The sequence below is a fragment of the Varanus komodoensis genome, unplaced genomic scaffold (assembly GCF_004798865.1).
Source record: "Varanus komodoensis strain SLA01 unplaced genomic scaffold, ASM479886v1 scaffold30, whole genome shotgun sequence".
In the NCBI taxonomy this organism is placed as follows: domain Eukaryota; kingdom Metazoa; phylum Chordata; class Lepidosauria; order Squamata; family Varanidae; genus Varanus; species Varanus komodoensis.
The window spans coordinates 139,047-162,318 of record NW_025335762.1 but is presented as its reverse complement, the minus strand read 5'-3'; the positions used below and the strand labels follow the sequence as shown (position 1 = coordinate 162,318).

The 23,272-nt window shown below is 54.6% G+C and overlaps 1 protein-coding gene across 6 annotated transcripts; it reads left to right on the top strand.

The window, feature by feature from the left end:
* The first annotated feature begins 4,027 nt into the window (after positions 1 to 4,027).
* Positions 4,028 to 21,725, top strand: LMAN2L (lectin, mannose binding 2 like). 6 transcript variants are annotated; one of them, XM_044437554.1, is made up of 10 exons: positions 4,028 to 4,109; positions 6,006 to 6,124; positions 9,370 to 9,487; positions 10,651 to 10,733; positions 13,269 to 13,301; positions 15,106 to 15,267; positions 15,370 to 15,484; positions 16,367 to 16,486; positions 17,325 to 17,436; positions 20,458 to 21,725. In XM_044437554.1, the coding sequence occupies exons 1-10, from the start codon at positions 4,079 to 4,081 to the stop codon at positions 20,669 to 20,671; spliced, it is 1,107 nt and encodes a 368-aa protein (XP_044293489.1). In that variant the 5' UTR covers positions 4,028 to 4,078; the 3' UTR covers positions 20,672 to 21,725. The 6 variants fall into 6 exon arrangements, with proteins under 6 accessions (XP_044293489.1, XP_044293490.1, XP_044293493.1 ...); XM_044437558.1 differs by lacking the exon at positions 4,028 to 4,109 and adding an exon at positions 4,901 to 5,043; XM_044437556.1 differs by lacking the exon at positions 4,028 to 4,109 and adding an exon at positions 4,913 to 5,043 and having other exon boundaries at positions 16,393 to 16,486.
* The last annotated feature ends 1,547 nt before the right edge of the window (positions 21,726 to 23,272 follow it).

Sequence of the window (23,272 nt, the reverse complement as noted above, 5' to 3'; positions counted from 1 at the left end):
TGCTGCCCAGAGACATTGTCAAGGGTGGGAGACAATATTTTTAAATAAAATTGCATTTTTGACCAATATTCTCTCTGTATGATCTGGTCACTAACTTATTCTGTCCTTGATGAAGAGTTCTGTATAATTCAAGAACTTGCATATGCTTTCCCCAGAGAACAAAGCATTTAGAAGATAACTACCTTGTTCATTGTCTCTGATTTTTGTAAAGGATGGAGCCACACGCTGCGGAAAGAGGTTCAGAGTGCTAAGAACTCTGCCCACGTTACCATGTTTGGTCCCAGTTTGGTTTCTGTGCAAAAGCTCATGCGTGGGCAGAAATAACAAGCTGGGGAAATTTTCTTTTGTTTAACCTCAGTGCAAAGAGAACACAGGAGCCGGACCAGCTAAAAAAGCAAATGGCAACACCAAGTGAACTCGATTTAAGAAAGCAACTTTCCCAGCCCTTTCAATGCAGTCCTGCCCGGGTTTACACACAAAGAGGTTCTACAGTTCCCAGAAGGTCCAGAATAGCAAGTGAAAATGCATGTTGTTATTTCCATGTTACATGTATATCCTGCCCTTTTTCTGCTTGTGAGGAACCCAAGCTGACTAACAACAATCCATTTTATCCTCACAACAACCCTGCAAGGTAGGTTGGGCTGAGAGTCTGTGACTGGCCAAATCAGCCAGTGAGTTTCATGGCCAAGTGAGGACTAGAACCCAGATCACGTGCTCTTAACCACTACGCACACAATGTCTAACTCTTGTTGGAAAACATATAAACATTAACACAAAATAGCTTCTTTCTTAGTTTCAGTATTTTCTGCAAAATGTAAGTATTAATTGCTTCTCTTTGACCAGGTCCTTGTGCAGCTCAGCTGGCCAGGTTTTGAACTGCTTGTTAGATTTCTGGTCCATCGCAGTTTAGGTGCATTTTCTCCTTGTGTGTCGAGGCAGTTCCAGCACCAGGCTCTTGGAGCAGTTTGCATAAAATTGGGATTCTAATAACCGACGAGTACATTGCTCCCGCCAGCAGTTGTCTGCTCGGTGCTGTTCTGAGCGACAGATTTCTCTTGGTTCTGTGCCACTGAATCTCACAGTTTCCTCCAAAGAGAGCTGAGAATCCGAATCCGCTGCAAATTCTCTTTCCGCTCCCTACTCTCTGGGAACTTATTTTTCCACTGCTAGGCTTTCCTGGGAGAAGAATGGCTCTCTAAAACGAGGGCTGAGTCTGCAGTATAAATGTGCTCAGACTGGACAGTGATTTCATATGTAAAGTCCTGGTCTTCGCATCTTCCTTTGCAGGCTTTTGCTCTGGGTTTGGAGCGCTCGGTGCAGAGAGGGCAGCGTGTCCCCTGGAAAGCATTGATTACTGGCTTGGCGTTGTGGCAGCAAAGCAACAGCAGTGTCCATCTTGTCCCTTGCCTGGGGAGCAATGCTAGGAAGGCTATAAATATCTTGCATTTATAGAGTGCCTTTCATGCCCTGCCCAAGATTGTTCTTAAAGCGTTGCAGATTGTGGCACAGAATGCACTGATGGCAGGGGAAGTGTATGGCTCCGTGCCCCAGTCAGTCAGTTTCTGGGGGAAGCACCACAGTTCTTTCCACAGCCCAGGAGGCACTACTGCCAAAGCCCCTGCGCAGGCCACTGCTGCCCGAAGTGCTACAGGGCAGGTCGAATTAATCTCAGCTCCGACACTGCGGTTAAGACAGCCTCTCACGTTAGGATTATTCTATTGCATTTACAGCCCACCCTTTTTCTTTTTGCAAGGAACCCAAGACAGCTTCCGTAGTCCTCCATTACCCTCACAACAACAACCCTGTGAGGCTGGGCTGGCCCAAAGCCACTCAGTGGCTGAGTGGGGACTTGAACCCGCATCTCCCATGCCCCAGTCCAGTAGCTTCACCAAAATGCTGGCTTTCCACATTATGCAAGTGTGGGAGAGCGAAGGCTACAGATGTTCTAGACGGGCAGGGGAGGGTGGAAATGACAGAGGCCAGGCTTTGATGTATATCTGGTGTCCTTCAATGCCTCCACCATGCTCCCTTCCAAAGTACTCCAACTACTCAAGATGCAGCTACTTTACACAACACCACCCTCTTCCGGGGCTTCTCCTGCACCCACCAAGCACTTCTGAACCTTTTTTTAGAGCAAGAAAAGTGAGGTATTACTTGGATGTTGCGCTGACACAAGAAAGCAGATTTTCTCTAATTCAGCACAGCACATGCTACAGCACAGCCTTGTGGTTATGTAATGGAGCATCTGGAAAGTCAGAGAAAAGAAACCCCAGGAAAAGGCGTGCTGAATTCTGCAGGTAATCATATATTTGGCAGTTTTCCCTTATTTGCATGTGGCTGTGGAATTTAGACTGCTTGGAACGCTGGTATGAAGTCTATAGAGGAATTCAAGGTATGAGAGAGAAATTCGACGTTCTTCCAGTCTGACAGTTAGGGAGACGGGGAATTGGAGGCTGAAATCTAAAACTGATCAGCCAGCACCTTACTTCCAGGAGGAACGATAGAAAGAAGTGCAAAAGTATAAAATAGGCCCCATGGTTAAGAAGGCTGGTGTAGATTATCATAAGCTGATAAGTCCCTCAAGGACCAGCTGTTCTCATTTTCCTCTTTCTTTATTCTCTTCTGCATCTTCCTGTCCTCCCTTGAAGCTGTAGGGAGATGTCAGCACTGTGGAAGTAAGGAAGGGAGGCAAAAGGAGAAGGTCTCACAGTTTTCTCCAGCCCGGTGCCTTTAAACTCCTGTCTTCCCAATTAGCAACGATGTGAGTTCAACGCATCTGGAGAGCACCAGGTTGGAGAAGGCCAGCCTGAGATGGTTGCTTGGTTACATTGAAATCCTTCCTCCAGGTTGCTCAGGGAAGCTGGCACAGGCTGGGTTCACATGACGAGATGACCCAGAGTATATATCAGGTTTCATGGAACTTCTGCTGCAATGACTTAACAGTTTTGGTGGAGTGACTTAGCTGCAGTGGGACTGTACTGCACTTTTCTTGTGTCAGCAGAGATGTTTGGAGAAAGACGGCTTGCCATAAGAAAACTAAGAGCCACAGAATGAAAGCTGACACCAAAACATCACAAGGCGCTGATTTATGAACAGAGTGAGGAGATGCATATACTTGTTCTTTTTAATATACTGGGCTGGGCTTCCAGGAGGGACGGGCACCTTCACACATTCTCCATAGGAAATTCTAGGGAGACAGGATCTTCAAGGAGGGGGCAGGGGAGTCACTGGAATCCCCTCTTCTCTTCAACAGGTGGAAGCATTCCGATAGTTGAACTCAGTTCAGGACTCACTCCTGCCACTGGGAGTCAACTCAGGATCATGCCTAGCAATGTTCTGGGGCACCCTTTGGGAGCAGCTGAACCCTGATCCATGACAACTGCTTTGAAATGACTGGGATATGAGCAGAGTGGGGGCTTGCACAGGAGAGAATGCCTGATGGATCGGCCTCATGTTAATTGTAGGGTACTGTGGGCTCATTTAGTCCAAGCACGAGAAGGACTTGGGCTCAGCCATAAATATAAAGGCGACTAGAACGCAAATGGCTCCTGCCGCGATCTTACCGAGTTGCTAATGCAGCCAATCTGTTGAGACAACCGTGAGCCGGCTGCAAGGGCAACGCTGTCATTAGTCTATGCCCACATATCATTAGGGGCAATTCCCTCCCCAGGAATGGATGCCGGGCCAGGCTTAATAAGGCAGGAGTGGTGCAGTGGTCAGCTTGGAAGTGCACACTCTCACACCCAAGCTCAGAAAATGCTGGGTTAGTTCACTTCTCTCACTGTCGTTCCATTTTCTCGGGAAAACCCCTTTCCTCCTGACTGTAGATTGAAACTAAGCCAGGAGGCGACGCCACTGTCCTTGCCACTAAAGATACGGCAAGGAGGTGCGCATGGCTCTGAGGCAGAAGCCCCGTTGAAAGCACCTGGGTCAGGACGGGAAGCAGAGGCAGGAGCTGTGTTGTTGCGGTCATTTCTGCAGACCATGCAGGCGGCTGGAAGAGCGCGGCGGGGGGGGGGTGCTTTCAAGGACAAAGGATAAAGCGTCTTGTTCCAATTCTATTGTTCAGAAGGAAGGAATGCAGAATACAGGAGTCACGGCACAACTGGGTAAGCTCACTGGGTGACTTTAGGCCAGTCACTAGCTCTCAGCTTTACCTCTTTTATAGGGTGTTGTTGTGAGGATAAAATGGAGCAGAGGTAGAAGTAAGAAAGGCAGGTATAAATGTAATATAATAACGTGTGCATAGGACTGCCATCTAGATGGCCAGATTGCTTCGGCCTTCAACACGCAAGCCAATGGAGTAATAATGCACTGCTCTGAGTTTGACTGGAAAGAACAGCGCTTCTCTGTGTGTTAAAATCGCTCCCGTTTTAAAAACGAAATACATGTTGAAATAATTTCAGCCAAGTCGCTGAAGTTGAGACTGCGATCCTATGCATTACTGTTTGCGAGTAAAGTCCCCTTCCTCCCAAGGAGAGCTGCAGAGGATCGGGGCCGCGTGCAAATAACTTGAATTGCAAGTCGGACCTTCCATGATGTCCCACCCACGCCCGTCCCCGAGACGTTTCGTCTTCTGGCCCCGGAACGACCGCGAGCCACGTTTCGCCGCTCATCTGCGACGAGAAAATAGGCTCCTGTTCCTTTAAGGCGGTGGGCGCAGCCGCGAACTACATTTCCCAGAAGCGTTCAGCGGAAGGAGCCTTCCCTGGCCTTGGCGACTTGCGTCTCCCGCGCCCGCCTTAGTGGGCCGCCGTGGCGATCAGCCAATCAGAGCTCGCGCGGGACGCGGAAGTGGGCGGGGCTCGAGGTGCGGGCCAATGGAAGCCGCGTCCGCGGCAGTCTCGGGGCGCTGGGCTGCACTGGAACGCTCCGCAGGGCCGGCGGAGAGGAAGATGGTGGCGGCCTTTCCCCGGCGGGGCTGCTGGAGCGGAGCGGAGCTCTGCGCGGTGCTACTGCTCCTGCTCGCCCTTTGCGGGGCCCGGGCCGAGCAGATGGAGGAGCACCTGAAGCGGGAGCACTCGCTCGCCAAGCCCTACCAGGGTGAGTGCGAGGCGGCGGGAGGGGCCCCGCCTGCGCCTGACTTCTAGGTAGCAGGCAGAAACCCATCAGGTGAAGCTTCTCCTAGCCTTGGACCGTGGTGGCTGCTGGGAAGAGCTGTGTCTGTTGGGCTGCCCGCCTGCTTTGGATCAGGAGTTGCGAGGGCTGTCCCCGGTATGCAGAGAGGGGAGGACGGCGGGCGCTACCGGTTAGATCTCCGGCTGCTGCCAAATGATTGGCACTGTCTGAATAGCCGCATCCGCGAAGTATTGCGTCTGGATGTTGGAAAAGCTTCACCTGCCGGGCTGCCGTCATGCAGGTGTTACAAATGTAGGGGCCCTGCTGGAAGATGGGGGATCTTTAGGCTTGTCTTGGCGCACCGGTGGCCCATCGAATGCAAAGAGAGAATTAGCTGCTTGTTGGCAACGCCCTGCGTAGTGGCATGCCAGGCAGAAATCCAACTGGTGAAGCCCTGCTTTGCAAGATGTGCAGTGTTGACGAATAGCTGTTGCATTTCAGCCAGCACAATTCTGGAAAGCACAGGCTGGCTGAGGAGCCAGGTGGAAATGAGGGACATGAGCACCGGTGCATGTGCTCATGAGTAGTTTTAAAGGTGGAGGAAAGCAGGGCGACCAGTGTGTGTGAAATTATCTGAAAGGCTAGTGGCTGGCATGGAAAGAGGTTGCAATGAAAGTGGTGAGGGTGAACACATCCGACAGTTACAACTGGCAAAATGTGTTTCGGGGGTTGGCATGTAGGAGGCCGGGGTTTTATCCTAGCATGGTTGGGTCAGGGGTTCTAGCTTATGCCGCACCTGTTTGCTGAGGCTCTGGTTGCCTCAGTTCTCCCAGAGTGTCCCTCAGGGGCGGGCGCCATGTTGGAGAAGGCCATGCTTGGATGTGGGGGATATGCTGAGCTGGCTTTAACTTTAGAAATAACTTGCTTTAAATATTCCTGCTTTTCAGGTGTAGGATCATCTACCTCCTCTTTGTGGGAGCTCATGGGCAACGCCATGGTGATGACGCACTTTATCCGCCTGACCCCGGATGTTCAGAGCAAGCAGGGTGCTGTCTGGAACAGGGTGGTAAGGGTGACGCTTCTCTCGAATTGCCCCTGGGTGGGCTCTGGGGCTCCCCTGCAGCAGCAATGACCGGCTTGCAGTGTTTAACGCTGACCTGTCTGAAACTAATGCGGGGCAGGGCGAGGCAATACGACAGTGAAATTCCTCCGAGAACGAAAGCTTTTGCAGAATGTCTCATGTGCAGGGAAACAGACCTGTTGCCTTAGCAGACAGAAACAGTTAGCAGTCCCTGTAGGGTTCTGAAGTGTATGCACTTGGCTTTTCTGGCAGTGTCTGTTTTTCTTGGTAAAAGGGGCTCCACATTTGCTGAAATAAGTCATTCTCAGCAGTTTCAGATTCAGCACTGGGAACTTGGGCTCTTGCAATCCCTCCATTACTTGCCAGTACCAACCCATGTCTTGCATAAGAGGGTTCGTGACATTGCTTGCAGAGGGTGTGTGTTTCAAGGTCTGCATATTTGTTGAGGACACGCACAGGCTGGAGTTCAAATGAAGTTGCTCTGTTTGTATGCACCAGAAGAGAAATGGGCAGAGTTAATAGTCTCCCTGAACTGAAATGTTAAATGTTGACTGATTGCTTTCTAACCTCAGCTTCAAAGCTAAAATTTCATGGACTTTGGATCTGTGATGCCCACTGGCCGGTCAACACAGTCTCCCAGGGGGATGTATGGGAGGGTTAGGCATCACACGCCGTGGGCCAGACTGGGCTCTCTGCAGCATGGAACTTGCCTTTTACAGAAGAGATGTCAGTAGCTTGGTGAAGCTGCTTGTTACTTCTGTCATCCCTGTTACTCCCCCACTCCATCTCTTTTTTGCAAATATTTGTGAAAACACTTTAAGTTTGTTGCCTCTCCAAAGCACTTGCAAATAACTGCAGTTATATGGGAGTGAGTGGGGAACCTGGCGTGGGTAATAGCTGGGGGAGTTCCCCCTGGGGGCTGCCCATCCTACTCTGGGAACAATTCCCCTATTTTCATGCATCTGATCGGTATCAAACTGGCCCTGTCAAGCATATCAAAGACCCAGAGAAAGCATTGCTTGCAAAGGGAGGGCAAGATCCCTGGCTTTCAAAGGAATATTTTGCGTGTCCCAGACGTTCTTTATATCTTGTGGCCGTTCTTGCGGTGCTTTCATCCTAGGAACATGTTGAGGCAGGGGCAGTTCCCTGGTTTGGGGTGTTAGACCTTCACTGGGACACTTTGCTAAGCCGACAGGAGATGTGGGATGTTTGGTTCCCTCGCACAGCCTGAGGATCCCCTGCAAATGGGGCGTCCAAGGATCTTTCAAATGCCTCCTCTTTTTTAAAGTGGGATCTGCAGGGCAAAACATTTTGCGAAGTGTCTTTGTGGGAGGGCCCTGGACTGCTTGGGGACATGCAGAGCTTCTACGGTTCCCATTTACAGGGCAGATTCTTTTCTGGGAGATCAGGTGTTGAGTCAGATGGGAAAAAAGCCCATTGTGGGGAAATAACCCCAGCTACAAGCCATGGGTTTTTAGGCTGACTTGGAACCCAAACTTGCATCATCTCAAAAATCCCAGCATGACTTTGCGTGAGATGCTCACCCACTGTAGTCTATCGTGCCACAGGATTCAGTCTAAATGCCTGGGCCTGAACCCTGCCTAGTTCAGTTTTTTCCTTTCCTGAGCCCCAACAAATCTCTTAGGCCACCCGAATGCATCTTTGGGTGTACCAGGCTGGAGTGGCATGCTTTTTCTGCACCCTGGTGGCTGAAGGCCCAGTGCTGGCCAGCTGCCCTGTAAAAGGTTTGACCAGGCATTTTGTGGTGAAGTGGGAAGCAGGCCTGCCCCTTGTGTGGAAGGGTGGAGGTTGTGTTGGTGGAGTTTAATGGCCAAGTAAAAGGTTAAGCTGATCCTAAAGGCCTCTTACCTGGGCAAGCTCATCCACAGAGATGGAGATCTTCACTCCACCCCTTTCCGTCAAGGCTGATGGTTTTGTTTTGATATCTTTGTACCACTCCTGTTGCTTAATGATGCCAGGTGGGAGTAATTACTCTCTATTTGGCCCTAAACATAGCTCAGCTGGCAGGGGAATCAGGAGGCCGCTGCCCGTGGCTGATGGGCTTTGGGAATGCTGGCACTTTCTATAGCTACTCCTTCGTGGGGTTGACCTTGTCTTTCTATAGGTGTGATGAAAGCAGCTGTGCAGCCTTCCTCCCAAATGCCCCCCCCCCCCGGTGGGAAACCTTGGGAGTTTTGGTCCGGCGCATAATGCGGGAGGCCACTGGGGAGCTGCTCCCACCATGCTAAGGGCCTAAAAGAAGCAAAGTGTGGCACAGAACTGGGCAAGCTCCTAGCCTGCCAGCTGCCGTTGTGTGTGGTGCCGGAACGGAGTTGGGACAGTGGGAACGGGAGGAGTGGCAGTCCGTGCCTGCCTGCAGGCCCTCCTGACACTAATCTGGTGCATTGACAGCTTGGAGGAAACAAGAAGCCCCCCCCCATTCCTCCCAGTTCCCCCCTTCTCTAAGGGGCCCATCGCTCTTGCTGGCCCTGCCCCTCAGAACCGGTGCGCTGCCTGCCTTTGGAGCCTAGTCTTTATGTGAGGCCTTTTGGGCCACTTCCATGTTCTGTTCTCTGCAGAGAACAGGTGTAAGAGAGGCAGTGTGGTGTAGTAGTTAAGAGCACGGGACTGGGACTCAGATGACCTGGGTTCTAGTCCCCGCTCGGCCATGGAGCCCACTGGGTGACTTTGGGCCAGTCACAGACTCTCAGCCCAACCTACCTCACAGGGTTGTTGTTGTTGGGATGAGATGGAGGAGGAGATGTAAGCTGCCTTGAGCCCTTTGTAGGAAAAAGGCAGGATAGAAATTGAATGAATGAATGAATGAATGAATGAATGGAAAAAAGCTGGTTCACCGCATTGCGCACCTTGTGTCCCACCTGGGCAGCTCATCTATGAATTTGCTGGTGCCGCAGCAAGGCAGAGGCAGCCTTCCTTTCGAGGAGGCCGTGTGCCGCACAGGGCCCAAGACTCAAAGGCTGCCTGCCCTGCCAAACGAAGCCAGCCGTATTTAACTGACACAGCCGCGGACTGTTCTCCCAGGGCGCTCTTCCTCAGCTTCCTTTACGTTAAACTCAGTACTGCCAGTTGCTTGGTGCTGGTGAATGCAGAGCCCTCTTGCTTTAAGGCCCCACCACATTTGCTGGCCTTTCCTGTTTTGTTCTTTCATGGAAGGGGCTGGGACAGACGCATCCCAGGTCCTGCATTTCCCCCTTTTTCACCCTCTACAGCCTTGTTACTTGCGGGACTGGGAGATGCAAGTGCACTTCAAAATCCACGGGCAAGGAAAGAAGAACCTGAATGGAGACGGCTTCGCCATGTGGTACACCAAGGACCGGATGCAGCCAGGTAAGAGGTGGCTCTGCCAGGCACCAGGCCGGTACTGGGCCCCCCGACACGTGCTGGCAGGCTGCAGGGAACCCCTTCGCTCTACCCTTTCCTATGTCCAGAAGGGCAGATCAGTTTGCTGCGGGTTGGAAGGTATGTCACGGGGCTCGCTGCAGCTTCTCCTTTGCCCGCGAGGAGAAGCAGTCCTTGGCTGCCTCTGCTTCGTGCGAAGTTGCTTCGGCCCTGACTGGCATGCCAGCGCTCTTTCTCCGCTTCCTGGTCTTTAGCCATCCTTGTGCCATCTCTCTCATGGGCTACTGCAGGCAGGCCCTGAGCAGCCAAAAATCTAGCATGGCGGCAACGTGTTCACTCATTGTTTAAGAACAGAAGTCCGATTTAGGGGAACTCTAAGCAGAGGAGGGTCACCTGTGTGCTTGAGGGCTCCTCCACTGTCCAGGCCAGGCAAGCCACTGGGGCCATCTGGGATGCTTTGGACTACAGTGACCATGCGCTCCAGGCCTGTAGTCCAAGATACCTGAAGGCATCGGGCTATTATTGCCCCTCTAGGTGGTGGGCAGGGCTTGAGGTGAGTGTTGCTGCCGTGTCTCCCTCCAGCCCTTTTGTGGTTCCTTGGCTTCCACCTGGTGGAAAATGTTCCACACTCACGGAGCACATGGCACTCGCTCGCAGCATTCCACACACAGATACATATCCCTGTCATATTCCAGTGGGATTACAGTGTGTGGATTTTCTTAAAATTTGCGAACAGCCTCGCTCGGTATAAAAGCAGGGGGTGAGCCTCTTGCTCATCTCTTGATTAAAATGGGGTGGGCCTGCCCTGTAGGATTGCCCAAGGGTTGATCCTGGGTTTAGGATCCCTAACTGTAAACAGGATTATGGGCATGGTTAAACGGGGATGTGAGATCCTTTCCACCTGGGCAGCTTGCTGCCAATGAACCACCGAGGGCAAGAAGTGCTGACCTGTTAGTTCTGGGGGATCGCCTTTCTGAAATCTTTGTAAGGGGGAAGCCAGGTGTTCACAGCTTGCTTGGGGGAGGCGGGGAATAAGCTGGCCTTTGCTGTAGGGAAGCCTAATGCTCTGCTTTTCCAGAAGCGTGGGATGAAACGCTGGCAGGCCCGCTGACAGTGGCTGCCTGTGCTGAACACAGTCAACTCTGTTCTAGGGCCTGTCTTTGGGAGCAAGGATAACTTCCTTGGACTGGGAGTGTTTGTAGACACCTACCCAAATGAAGAGAAGCAGCAAGAGGTAAGGTGGCCTTGGAGACACTCTGCAAGCTGCGGGAGAGTCGCTTGTGGGGTGGGATTGTGCCTGTGGGTCTGAGCCTGCCTGTTGGAACCCCACGGAGGAGGCTTATTAGGAACCGGGTCTGTGGCCTGTAAGTCCTAAATTGGCCACTGGCCACAAATGAGATACTGCCTGCAGGTAGGGGGTGATTTCTGTACCCTGCCTGAATGCAGGATTCTGACTTGTCAGCTTCGTCTACATTTGTGTTGTGTCCTGAAGTTTCCACTTGTTTTATCAGGTGGGCCGTTTTTCTCGCCTGCAGCAAGACTGCAGAGTATGGGTGTGGAATAATGCGAAAGAGGAACTCTGCAAAACGTACGCGTTTGATCAAACGCGGTGCGGAAGAGTCCCACTTGGGCACGAAAGCACACACCCCTGTCAAAGTAGCGTTGTTTCCAACATGCGCAGTGGAAAACTAGCCTTTGGCATCCCTGTGGAAAAACTGCAGGCGAGGGCAATGTGTTTGGCCCAGCTTTCTCCTGCTCTTGCACAAGCAGGGAACCTTTCTGTTCGGGAATCGAGCATCTGATGCCTGTTGAGTTCTAAGACGTAGCCCATGGATCCGGCTTGCTTCCACTGCCTGGACAGAGCAGGCAGCTGTGATGTGGAAGGCCGAGTTTGCTCTCCGTTGTTCTTGAACTGAGGTGGTTGACTTAAATAAAGGATCAACAGCACCTGGAACGAATCGCTTGCCCCACTCTCAGGTGGCGACAGTATCATTCTCCGGAGCCCCTGGCCTGGCTGCTGCTTTATTTTTCAGACAGCAAGGTCTGGAAATGTGTGGCAGCCTCAGCTGCATCTCATTCTTCACTGTAGTGCTAAAGTCCTTCCTGGGAAACCTCCCTTGCATCTTGGCTTTCAGGGAAGCCGTGCTGGGACCAAGGGCTTCCTGGGCAGCCGTCCCTCTGAGCAAAACCGAGTAGATCCATCGCACCCTTTCAGTCTCTGTCCCACCTCCACTCTTCAGCAAGCTTACAACAGGCACCAACTCCAAGGCCTTTATTCATGTTTTAAAAGCTTGCTGTGGGAACATCCGGGAGATGGCGGTCACTGGTTTTATTTGCTCTGTTTTGCTGATTCCGCTTGTCCACTGCTTTTGTTTGCCTGCCTGGTTTGTAAGACGAAACGGAGCACCTTGCACTCCATTCTGGAATGTCACTGATTAGCAGCCCAGTTTCGTTGGCTTCCGCGGAATATTTAATTTAACTGTATTAACTGTAGTAAGCCCTATTCTGGGAAATCTTGTGGTGATTGTGCAGGTCCCCTCCAGTAATGGGAGTTTAATCCTAGCAATTTTATTATGCATATATATGTAAATTATTGTCTTTCGGTTATTTGAAGAGTTTGCCGAGGATTGGGTAGTGGAGCCGCTCTCCTCCTGTCAATTAACAGCAGTGCTGGACTTGCAGGGGGAACGTGTGCGCCCCCCCCCAATGTTGCTGGCCAACGACTCCCATAATCCCTGATTCTTGGCCATGCTGGATGGAGCTGGTAGCTGTCAGGGTCTGACCTTATCCGCTGGGTCACATGCTCTCCCCCTCAGTGAGGTTTACTTTCAAGTTCTGAGCTAGCCTGTAGCTGCATTCTCCTGTGCCTCTGTGAGCAGCGGTTCTGAGCGTGCCGCCTGAAGAGCAGTGACTCCAGCAGAGGGGCGACAAGCAGTGCCTTCCTGAGGCTGAATCACTGTGTTTTGATTCTGTGTTTACCCCCCCCCCCAAAATATCTGTCAAGGCTTGGAATGTGTGTAGGACTGGTCGGCAGAATGAGCTGTGCAAAAAAAGTGCTAATAGCGGGAATTTTGGAAATTAAGCTTAACCTGCTTAAGCAAGCCCAATATTAGGAACAGGGCTCAAGACCAGGTTGGAGTTAGAGAAAAACTCCCCATCAAGCTGTTGAAGCTTGGAGAGGTTTCAGGATGGGTAGAAAGCATGAGCTGGGCAGAGAAACCTCCACAAAGTGGGCCTTTTTCGAAATCTGTCCTCCAGCTGGGGTCTTTAAGCCCTTCCTTAGGGTGGGGGTGAGGTCCAGCTTAAGATTAGGGCTAGAAAAACAACATTCCCCATCAAGCTTTTGGAGGTTGGAATGTGTTCAGGAGCAGTTAAAAAAAAAGCTGTGCAGGGAAACCTCCACAAACCGGGCATTGTGCAGTGGCGTCCTCTGGCGGGGCGCATCAGCGTGGTGACGGTGGCATTTTGTGCTTCTAAGTTCTGCCCCAGGGAAGGGTCCCTCACTGCCTTTTAGGTTGTTTATAGGATTCTAGCTCATCTCCCCCAAATCCAGCGTTCCAAGTGTGTGCACAGCTGCCATCCATGGCCACACCTTCCCAAGGGCAAGGCAGAGAACTCGTCTGGTGGGCTGGGGAAGGAGGGGCTCAAGGGAGGGGTCTCCCCTACCCCCAGTTCCTCGGTCAGTGCAAAGCTGCCCCTTGTGTGACCGTCTCTCGCTTCTGTCCTTCCTTCTCTCCCTTGCTTTGCAATAACTGTTCTGGATTCTCAGGCGCAGAAGAAGAGGTATTCTTCTGGAAATCAGGTACTTTATGACGCTTCCCTGGCCTTGTTCCAAGCTTGTAGCATCTTCTTCCTACCCTGCGTTTCCCCTCTGAGTATGTCTGTAAGCCTTCCAGGTGAGGGGGCCACGTAACGTGGAGCGAGGTGCAGGAGCTGCCTGTTGCTTTGCTCGGCCCCCTTCCCCAGGCCCCGTCGCCCTTCCCCATCCTGCATCGGTTTGCCCATCCTTTCTCCCCTTCTGCTTCTTGGGGAACCTCCGTCAGCGTGATGGCACTGCAGCCTTGTGACCCCGGCTTCAAATCCCCTCCGCAGTCTCCTGGCACAAACTCAAGGGCTTCCGTTGAGTTGGTTCTGCGCAGCGGCATACAGATTCTTCCAGAAACGTGTTTCTGCCCTTGCGGAGGACTCCGGTGGGTGTGGAGTAGTCAGAGCAAAGAATAGTAGTTCCTGCTACCTGGCCAGAAGAGCGTTAACGACAGGGAAGGGGTCTTTTATTTATTCAAAACATAAAATAAATGTTCCTGGGCGGCTCACAATCACAAGATAAAAACCACAATGAAGCCAATTACAAGAATTAAAAAATACAATACTAAGAAAGTGGGAGAAAAAATACAAAACAAAGGTTTAGTGATATCAGCTGTTAAATGTTTTTTAAAGGAAGGTCTCCTGAAGCCGGAAAGAGTATAAGGAAGGTGCCAGGTGAATCTCTGTCGGTTCAAAGACAGGCTGGACGTGCACATGGTGGGCTTGTCGTGAGCAGGGCTGGCTGGAGCCGGGGGTCAGACTAGATGGCCCGGGAGGCCCCTTCTGACTCGCTCTGTTCCTGTGTTTCTAATCTCACTGGGGGGAGCGTTCCAATTATGGGGCAGCTGCAGAAAAGGCCCCCTCCTAGCAGCCACCCCCCTAGCCTGCTTAAGGGATGGCCCACCCAGGAGGGCCCCTGCGTAGACCTCAAAGGCCAGGCAGGCACATGTGGGTGCAGGTGCTCCTTGAGGCAACCGGATTGTAAAGTGTTCTTGCTGGCACAAGCCTCCTTGTTGGGCTCCCCAAACCGCAGAAGGCTTCCACTTGCGCCACCGCAGGGCGCAGGCGCAGCTCCCCCTTTCCTTGTGGCACATGTTGCTTGTTGCCTGGGGGGCCGCCGGGCGTCAGAGTCATGTCCGCCGTGTTGGTGGAAGGTGGCAGCATCCCGTTGGCCCACATCCCCACACCCCACGCCTTGTCTGGTGCCACCCAGTTTGTCAGGAGGCTGGAGAGTAGACAAGACAACCCAGGAGCACGGGAACTTGCCGCGTCACTCCTCCTCCCCAGGCGGGCTCTCCCGTCCACAATGCCATGGCGTGGAGCATCGGTGGGCCCTTGGACGGCCTGTGGGCCGGAGGCCGTCCCCACAGGTGTTTTGCTCTCTCAGAGCCCCGGCAAACCTGAGCGGTGGGGCATTGAGCATTCGGCCAGGTGGAGGCGCTTGTCGGGGGCCGATGGTGGCGCCCCGGCAAGTGGATCCATGCCTGGTCGTCCCCCAGAGCAGAGAGGTGTCCTGAAGAATGGCGTGGCCAGCCCTTGGCTGCAGAGGCAGTGGCGGGGGCGGCCCTGCTAATGCATCTTCCAAACACGGGAATAGGTTTTGCCATTCTCTGACTGGAATGCCGGCTTCTCAAGAGCGCGTTTTGGCCCGGCTGGCGCTTGCACCGGGTGTCATGTCGGCCCCGCTTGCCTTCTGCATGCATCCCGCCTGCCCCCGTCGTCCGACCGCCACAGCCAGGTCTCTGGAGGAGCGGCGCAACACGCCGCCTGCCGGCTGACTGCGGCCCCCTCTCCTCCTGCAGCGCGTTTTCCCATACGTCTCCGCCATGGTGAGCAACGGCTCCCTCGCTTACGACCATGCCCGGGACGGGAGGCCCACGGAGCTGGGCGGGTGCACGGCCATGGTGCGCAACCTCCAGCATGACACCTTCCTGGTGATCCGCTACGTGAAGAGGCGGCTCACGGTGAGTGTCCGCGCCCCGGCCCGTGTGTCCGCGCCGTGTCTCCCGCGTGCCGGCCGGCCGGCCGGGGCAGGCGCCCATGGGATCGCTTCTCCTCTCCGGCAGGTCTTGCTGGACATCGACGGGAAGAACGAATGGAGAGACTGCGTAGACATCCCAGGCGTGCACCTGCCGCGCGGGTACTACTTCGGCGTCTCGTCCGTCACCGGCGACCTGTCAGGTGCGGCTCTCGCAGCGCCCTTTGCAGCGTGAGAGGGTCAGGGAGCAGAAGCAGGCCGGGAAAGCCAGCCCGTTGTGCTCCCCCATGATTCCTTCCGTGAAGAGCTTTGTGTGGCATCTCATGCGGACGCCTAGTGCTAGCAGGCGTCTCTCTCAAGAGTGCCTCTAGTCCTCACGGTGATCTCGTTGCCCGAGACACGCTAGCCGTGCTTGTGGCGCGCTCCAGTCGTCACACAGGTGCCGCTTCTGGTGTGTGGCGTGTTGGCCCGGTCCTTCGGGCAGCCCCTCACTGACGCCGGCCTTGTCACTAGCGTCCTGCCTGGTGCCTGTGGCCCCAGTGGCTTGTGGGCAGCCCTGCTTTCCCTCGGAAGACCCACGGGCGCATGCCAGAGAAGGGGCTTGCATGTGAGGAGGAACCGCGCAGGGTGGGGGGCAGGCCGGGTGAGAGCAGCACCCCTCTGCTGCAGAATGGCGAGAAGCCAGAAGGCACCCGGATGCAGTGGACTCCCCCGCTGCCGGGCCCTGAAGGCGCTTCAGCCCCGTCGCTTCCCAGGGCCTGTGGCCTCTGCGAGACCCTCCTTCCGGGCCCCTTGAGGCAGCCTCCTTCCACAGGATTCCCCCCACGCAGTGCAGGGGAGGGCACTGTGCCTGGCAGACAGCCTGGAGAGAGCTTGGTCCCCCGTGGGCAGAATCGGGGCAGACACGGTGGCTGGCCAGAAGCATCTCCAGTCCTGAGCAGGACGGGCGGACTCGGCGGGCAGGGGGCCTCGCCAGCTGGGGATGGGCCGTAGGCCCTCTCCGGGAGGCTCTGCAGGCGTGCGGAAGCTCACCCGGTCGCCCCGTGCCCCACCCGCTCACTGCCCGTGCGCCTCTCTCGCCCCAGACAATCATGACATCATTTCCTTGAAGCTGTACCAGCTGACAGTCGAGCGGATGCCAGAGGAGGAGCGGCGGGACAAAGAGGTCTTCCTTCCCGTGGTGGACAACATGAAGCTGCCCGGATGTGAGTGGGTGTGGGGGGGCAAGGCGTTGGGCTGGAGGGGGCAGCATGGCAGTGGCAGCCCCTTTCCTGAGGGTGCTGAAGGTACGGGCGCCCAGCCGCCGTGTCCCTCTTGCAGGTCCCCTGCATAGCCCAGGCTGCCCAGTGCATTTCCCTCGTTCCTTCTTCCTGTATGCCGCCCAGTTGTGCCACAGCCCCTTGCGGCATGAGATAAAAACACAACGAAAGCATAATAAAAACCATCGCACAGTAACAACAACAACAAAATACAGCAAAACGTACAATACAAAGGTCTAAGGCAATTAGTTATTAAAATGGTTTTTTGAAAAGGAAGGTCTTTGCCTGGTGCCGAAAAGAAAGTAAGGAAGGCGGCAGGTGGATCTCGGGGGGGGGGGCATTCCAAATGTGGGGAGCAGCTGCAGAAAAGGCCCTCCTCCTAGCAGCCACCCCCCTCGCCTCCCTTTCTGGGGCTCACCCAGGAGGGCCCCCTAGGCCGGGGAGGCACATGCAGGTGCAGGCGCTCCCGGAGGTGGTTGAAGTCCAAGGGTGGGCGACTGGTGCACCTGAGCATCTGGGGGGCTACAGTTCCCAGCAGCCTGAGCCGGCACAGTCAAAGGTGGGGGACGGTGGGAGTTGAAGGCCCAGCTTGCCCACCCCTGCCCTGGTCCAGCACTCGAACCCGTGGGCTGTCGTGGGTGAGGAGCAGCCATCATGGGCCTCTCCACCATGTCGGTCACTCCCTCCCAGGTGGGTCCGCCATTGTGAGCGTGGGCCTGAGTCCCGCTACAGAGGCACCACGGGGCTTGTGCCCCGGGCCTGACCTGTCCTCCGTTTTCTGCAGTGGAGACGCCGATGGAGCCCATGAGTGGCCTGGCTCTCTTTCTGATTGTCTTCTTCTCGCTGGTCGCCATCGTGTTTGCCATCGTCATCGGCATTATCGTCTACAACAAATGGCAAGAACAGAGCCGGAAGCACTTCTACTGACCTGTGGGGCCCCTTCTGTATTCTGCCTTCTGGACGGCCGGCGGGGTGGATGGCCACGTACGCAGGAGACCCTTCTCCAGAAGCCCGGCGGCCAGGGGCTCCCATCCGTCCGGAACTTAAACTCTGAACGGATTGGTGGGGGCCCTCCTTGCTGGGCCCCCTCTGTGGAAGGTGGCCACACCTCTCCTCTCTGTCTTCTCTGATCTGAGCTTTCAGCACCAGCATTTCCACAGACCTTGGTGGGTTCTAAACATATCTGCAGCTGTGTTGTGCAGAAGGGACGTTTGTGTCCTTGCAGGTGGATCAGAGAGGCCTGTGGCCAACTGCCTGGAGTCCGTGGCCTGCGCTCTTGGCTAGCTGGGAGCTTTGGCCTGGCGGGCATCCTGATGGCGCCTGTCGGGGCAATTGTGACAGGTCCGTCCTGACTGTCTAGTCTGAATGTTTTACCAGGATGTCTTAGCCAGCACCTGTCCTGGCAAGGAAACCTGGTGACTTGCAGCTGTAAGGAAGCAACCCTCCCCCGCATGGCCCACGACCTAAATGTCCCTTCTACTTGCCCAGGACGGGAAGAAGCGCAGTGAATGCACAACCCTGCCGAGCAGTCAGACGGGGACTTCCCCCTGAAAGTGGCCCCCCCCCGCTCTGCCGGCTCCCCGGCGGCGCTGTTGGCGGCCTGAATGGGCCCAGTGGCCATCGGGCTTGTCAGGTGTGGCCCGGCACCCTTGCGGAGGGGTGGATGTGCCCCCGTGAGGTGCGTCTTCTGCGGGATCCCATTCGCTGCAGCGGCAGCAGCAAGGCCTCGGCCGGGGAGTCTGGCGATGGCCGTGGCTTCTGGGCCGCTCCCGTGGAGGCCCACAGAGGCTCGTCGAGGGGCTGCTTCAGCGCGAAGCTCGCCTGCGTTCGCCTCGCTTCCCCTGCCGACTGCTTCGCTCGCTGCTTCTCGCACCTGCAGCAAAGGTGGGGCAGAACGGCCGTCTCCAGACGCTTCGGGCTCGACTCCCAACATTCTTGACACTGGGCATGTGGATAGGGGCTTCTGGGGGTTGAAGTCCGAAACATCTGGAGAGGGACTGCCCTCGAGCGCACAAGCAGCTCCCTGGGGGAACAAGGGTGCAGCCGAAGGGCTGTTTCCCACCAGGCCGACAGGGCTCCACGAACGACTGGGGCAAGACACCGGGTCCTTCCCTCCCTGCTGCTGCCTCTCAAGCGGCCCCTTCCACTTTCTCTTGAGAGACATGACCCGGTTCCCTCCAGATGTGTTGGATTGCAATTCCCATCATTCCTGGCCAGTGGGCACGGGTGCTGGGGCTTGTAATCTTGAAGCTTCTGCTGCTGCCTTGCTCCTCTCCTCTCCCTCCGCCCTACAAGCCCCGCCGACGCGCTCGTCTTCGGCATACCAGTCAGTTTCCTATGTGTGTCTTCACCGAGGGTTGACCTTGGTTGGAAGAAACGTGGTCTCTGAGCCGTTGAACTGGAGAGCTGAGGAGTGACTCCGGGATGCTTGCTTGCCTCGCTGGGCGCACCACTCGCCTGGCTCCCTCTGGCCCCACCCGGGCTGAAAAGCCTCGCGGGAGGAGCTTGCTGCTGCCTCGGCAGGCGCTGGGCAGTGTTCTGTGCTGTGGCAGCCTTGAGTCGTCCTGTGCAGTGGGAGGCCTGGCTGTGCCCAGAGATGTCCCCCCACTCTGTTTTCCTGTGGCACAGTTAAAAAAAACAACCATACTCTACCGTTTGAGCAAGGACTATGCGAAATTTTCCATTCCAAATGGGCTGCCACTGAAGATTTTCATGGGGGGAGAGTAGTTTTCAGAAACCTCTTAATGGTCTGCCCTTCTCTCTGGGATACTTTTAGTTTCTCCTTTTCCTCAGCATGGGCTTATTTTTAAAAATAATGGTTGAATGCTCCCGGCAAATCGGTGCTCATGCAGTGAACATAATCTGGCCATTTTTTCTTTTCCCACGTGGCCTCCGTCCAGTTCGCTCGCTGCAGAAATGGCCGAAGGCGGGCTCGCTTCTCGGTGCTGTCCAGACGCGCGTCACAGGGCCCCCTCGCGGCTCCTGGCTGGGCCCTAGTCTGGAAGATGCCCACGAGCGCTTTCAAGCATACCCGGATCACAGTGTGCTGTTCCCTTGGCGGGAATGCAGCTCGAGACAAACTGGAGAACTGCAGCCTGCCCAGCCATTGAGCGACCCCTGAGAAGAATTCCAAGCAGCAAGCAAGCAAGCAAGCAAGCAGCCTGTGTAAAAGAAAAGGCCGATTTAGAAGATGGCTCGGCTGTTTGCACGTCACCCCTTCCCTTTAGTTCACAAGCGGCATCAGCTTCCGGAGGCCTTTTCTACTTGAGCCATAAACTTGGGCTTGCTCCAATTTGTGCTGCAGCCGTCCTCCTGCCTTACTGCCGTGGGTGAGGCGTTTCTGAATGTCCCCTTGTGTAAAGGGGCAGCAGGAGGGGGGTAGGGTCGCCCTTTCGCCAAGAGGGTGTCTCGAGCTGGGGTGAGCCCCAGGCCCAAGAAGGACCCCCTTTGGTCCCCTCGTCCAAGATGCGTGCTGGCTTCGGAAGGGGTACCTCTTGCATCCCCCCGCCCCAAGCATGGCCAGCTGGCTCTTGGTGCAGCACGGATTGCCTTGCGGTCGCTTGACCTGACTCCCAGTTGGGCTGCTGCGTTCGCCACTGGCCTGACAGGGCTCGCCCGCGTGCAGGGAGCCCTCAGAAGGAGGCCACCGAATTGGAACTGACCTTCTTGATAACCTTGCCGGCGACGACACGAGCCGAGGCTCCATTTGCATCATTAGCCCATCCGCCCCAACATGTTTATCGGCACCGCGCTGGGCGTGGCCCCTGTGATTACTTGACGCATCTGAGCTTGAACAGAATTGCCCCTATTCTGTCCTTCTTCGCTTGCCGACTCAGGGCTGCTCTCCTCGCTTTGGGCAAAGTGGGCTCTGGCCAGCAAATGCTTTTGCCTTAATTAACTGGTGTGTTTGTCCTTAGGGTGCCACAAACAGGCATCCCGGAGAGCCCTTGGGGGGCAGAAAGCCTGCAGAGAAGAGCTCGGCCCGTGGTACCCCTGGCCCTCTGCCAGACAATGAAAGAACGTGGCGGTCGGCCAAAATGCCTGGGAGGCAATGAGCGGTCCAGAGCGGAGTGTGAAGAGCATTCTGGGGACTGCCTCCTCAAAGCATTACTTGAAGTAGGACTCGGTTAGGGCTAGGAAATAGTCCTTGGGACTGGGGTGTGGAGGGAGTGTGCGCACTGTACCTGTGAGCATCTCCAGAAATGGTCTGGCAAAAGTGCTCGGCGGCCATTCAGCTGGAGGGTCCTGCGTGGGCTGCCCTCCTGGATCATCCTCTTCCGGGGGCTCTGGGGGGGGCAGCTTGAGGCAACCGCTGGCATTGTTGCAGCCGCTGGCCACCCAGAAGGTATGAGCAGTGGTGGCTTTTCCAGGTGGCGCCGATGTTGGCCGGTTCTCTGCTTCCCCCTTGCATGTGGCTTGCTGGCTTCTCCATCTGGGCCAGTGGCTGCGAGTCCTTCGGGGGCTTTCTTGGAGAAGAGAAAAACAGCCTGCTTCCCACTTGTGCTTTGGAGGACTGTCCTGGTCTAAATTCCCAAGCCCATCCTGCCGTTTCTTGAATGCGAGACAGCGGCAACCTCCACCAGTAGGACCGGGCGGCAGAACGGATGCTCTACACGCAGCTGGCCCCGGACCCGATTCCTGGTGGCGCTTTTTGTCTGACTGACTGCAGCTGCTTAAGGCTTTGGAGAGTGCGAGTAGAGCCAGGAGGACCAGTGGTTCCCAGAGACAGCTTCACATACGCACATTCAGAGGCCCGGCTGCGGTGCGAATATCAGCTTGCCTTTTATTTAAAGAAGCTGGAACACCAAACACTTTGCATTTGGTCCTAGACACTGAAGTCTGCGTTTAGAGGAATATTTTGTCCCAGAGCATCAGGAAATGTCTCTCTTTTGGAGGAGCTCAGCACTTTCTGTCCTAAACAAAAACCAAGCCACCAGAATGTCCCTTGACACATGCACGAGCCTCTTGCTTTGCCCTTCAGATGCTGCACTCTGGAAGAGGGCAGTGCCTGGCACGGATTGCTGCGTTGGCTCCTCCAGCCGGGATCGCTTCTAGGCACGTAAGCATTTCAGGATACTGTAGCGGGGAAACATGGCCTCTTTCGAAGGAACCGGTTTTGCTGGGTCAGTCAAAGCTGTGCATCTGCTTGTTTTTGTGTCTTGAAATAAACACACACAAGTGTTAAGTGCTGAAGTCTTTTATTGCTTGATGAATGGATGGTTTGACCCTGTCCCGAACTGCCTGGAAGGAGGGAGAGAAAGACTGGACCGTGGCGCACACCTCTCTCGCCAATTTTATCCCAATGTAGATCCCCCCCAGCTCACCCTCCCGGCCCCCCCAGACAGCAGCCTGGTGCATCTGGAGGTTGGTGGAGGCTGTAATTGGGCCAGCGCTTCTGAGCAGTGGGCTTATTTCTGAGTGGTTGCCTAAAAGGACTGGGCCAGGTGAAAGAACATCTTGTGGCTTCCATGTTCCAAAGATTTCCAGGTGATGTGGATTATCCATGCAGACTCATCACAGGGCAGAGAAAGCTTTGGTTGTCCTGGGGAATAACACAGCCCAAATATATATGTGTGTGTGTGTGTGTGTGTGTATATATATAAAAAATCCTTTTTCTTGGTACCCTGCTTTTTAGACCTGTTCTTTGGGGTAATTTGGTGAGCCGGTTCAGAAAATCGCATTGGCTAAACCACATCGGCTCTAGTTTCTTAGAGATGGCCAAATGTATGTCATTTTTGGTCAGTTTTTGAAAAGGTCTTTCTGATCAACTTATTCTTTCGTTACCTAGTTTGTGTTTTTGCATGCAAGTGAGCAGATAGAGTGAGTGTGTATGTACTTCCAACCGTAATTTTACATCAGAATCATTGGATTCTAAAGGATAATTAACAGTATTATAGCTATGAACTTATAGGAGGTGTGTGTACATAGGGCATTTATGCTGCATCTCAAAAAGTAGAGCTGATAGGAGAAAATTGGTACTTTTTTTGTAATTGGCAGGTCAAATATACCCAGGTGCAGGGCTATCGGGGCCCTGCCCCCTCGGCAGCTCTCGGTACCATCCAGCTTCGCGCTGCTTGCAGGCCCTTGGTCTAAGGCAGGCTTGTTACGGGGGGCTCTCTGGGGAGGGACACTTGGGGAAAGCGGGGCTGGGGGATTCCTGCTTAATGGGGTGCATGGCCTGGGGTGTCCCTCCAAGTCCCATCGCGCCCCTCATGCTGTCCAGTGACCTCCGGGATGGGCTGCCCGACACCTGAGGGCTTGGCATCCCCTTCACGAATGGCACCCAACTCGCTTCTTCCCTCGTCCAAATCCAAATCCTCCTCCTCTTGTTTCGGTTGGTGTCTGAAAATGGGCTCGGCGAGGCAAACAAGGGGAAGCTGGATCCAGGCCGGACGAGTGCTTTGGGCTGGTCGAGCGAAGGTCAGGGCACGGGGAGTCCGCCTGGTTGGATGGGGCGAAACCCCCTGAAGACTTGGGTCTACTTGAGCCTGGCTTATGGACAACCTCCATGCATAGCCTATAATCCTCCCCGGTTCTTAAGGTCTTTGGGAGAGACCCTTCTAGGTTCATGTCTTTCCAAGGGGCATTTGGTGCAATGAGAGACAGCCTTTTTAGTGGTGGTGCCACTACGTTTAAATAGGGCTTGGGGGCATAAGGTCTTGGGGGCTGAAGCCTGTTTGCATTCTGTCGGTAGTCTCTTCAAATATTTGTTTATTGGTTTTATCGGTTTTA

What these genes read in the sequence shown, in the direction of transcription:
- LMAN2L (XM_044437558.1), top strand. Translation starts at nt 4,995, where the DNA reads ATGGAGGAGCACCTGAAGCGGGAGCACTCGCTCGCCAAGCCCTACCAG. An exon ending in ATGAAGAGAAGCAGCAAGAG is followed by an intron (nt 10,734 to 13,268) that starts GTAAGGTGGCCT and finishes CTGGATTCTCAG; the next exon opens with GCGCAGAAGAAGAGGTATTC. An exon ending in CGTCACCGGCGACCTGTCAG is followed by an intron (nt 15,485 to 16,366) that starts GTGCGGCTCTCG and finishes CTCTCGCCCCAG; the next exon opens with ACAATCATGACATCATTTCC.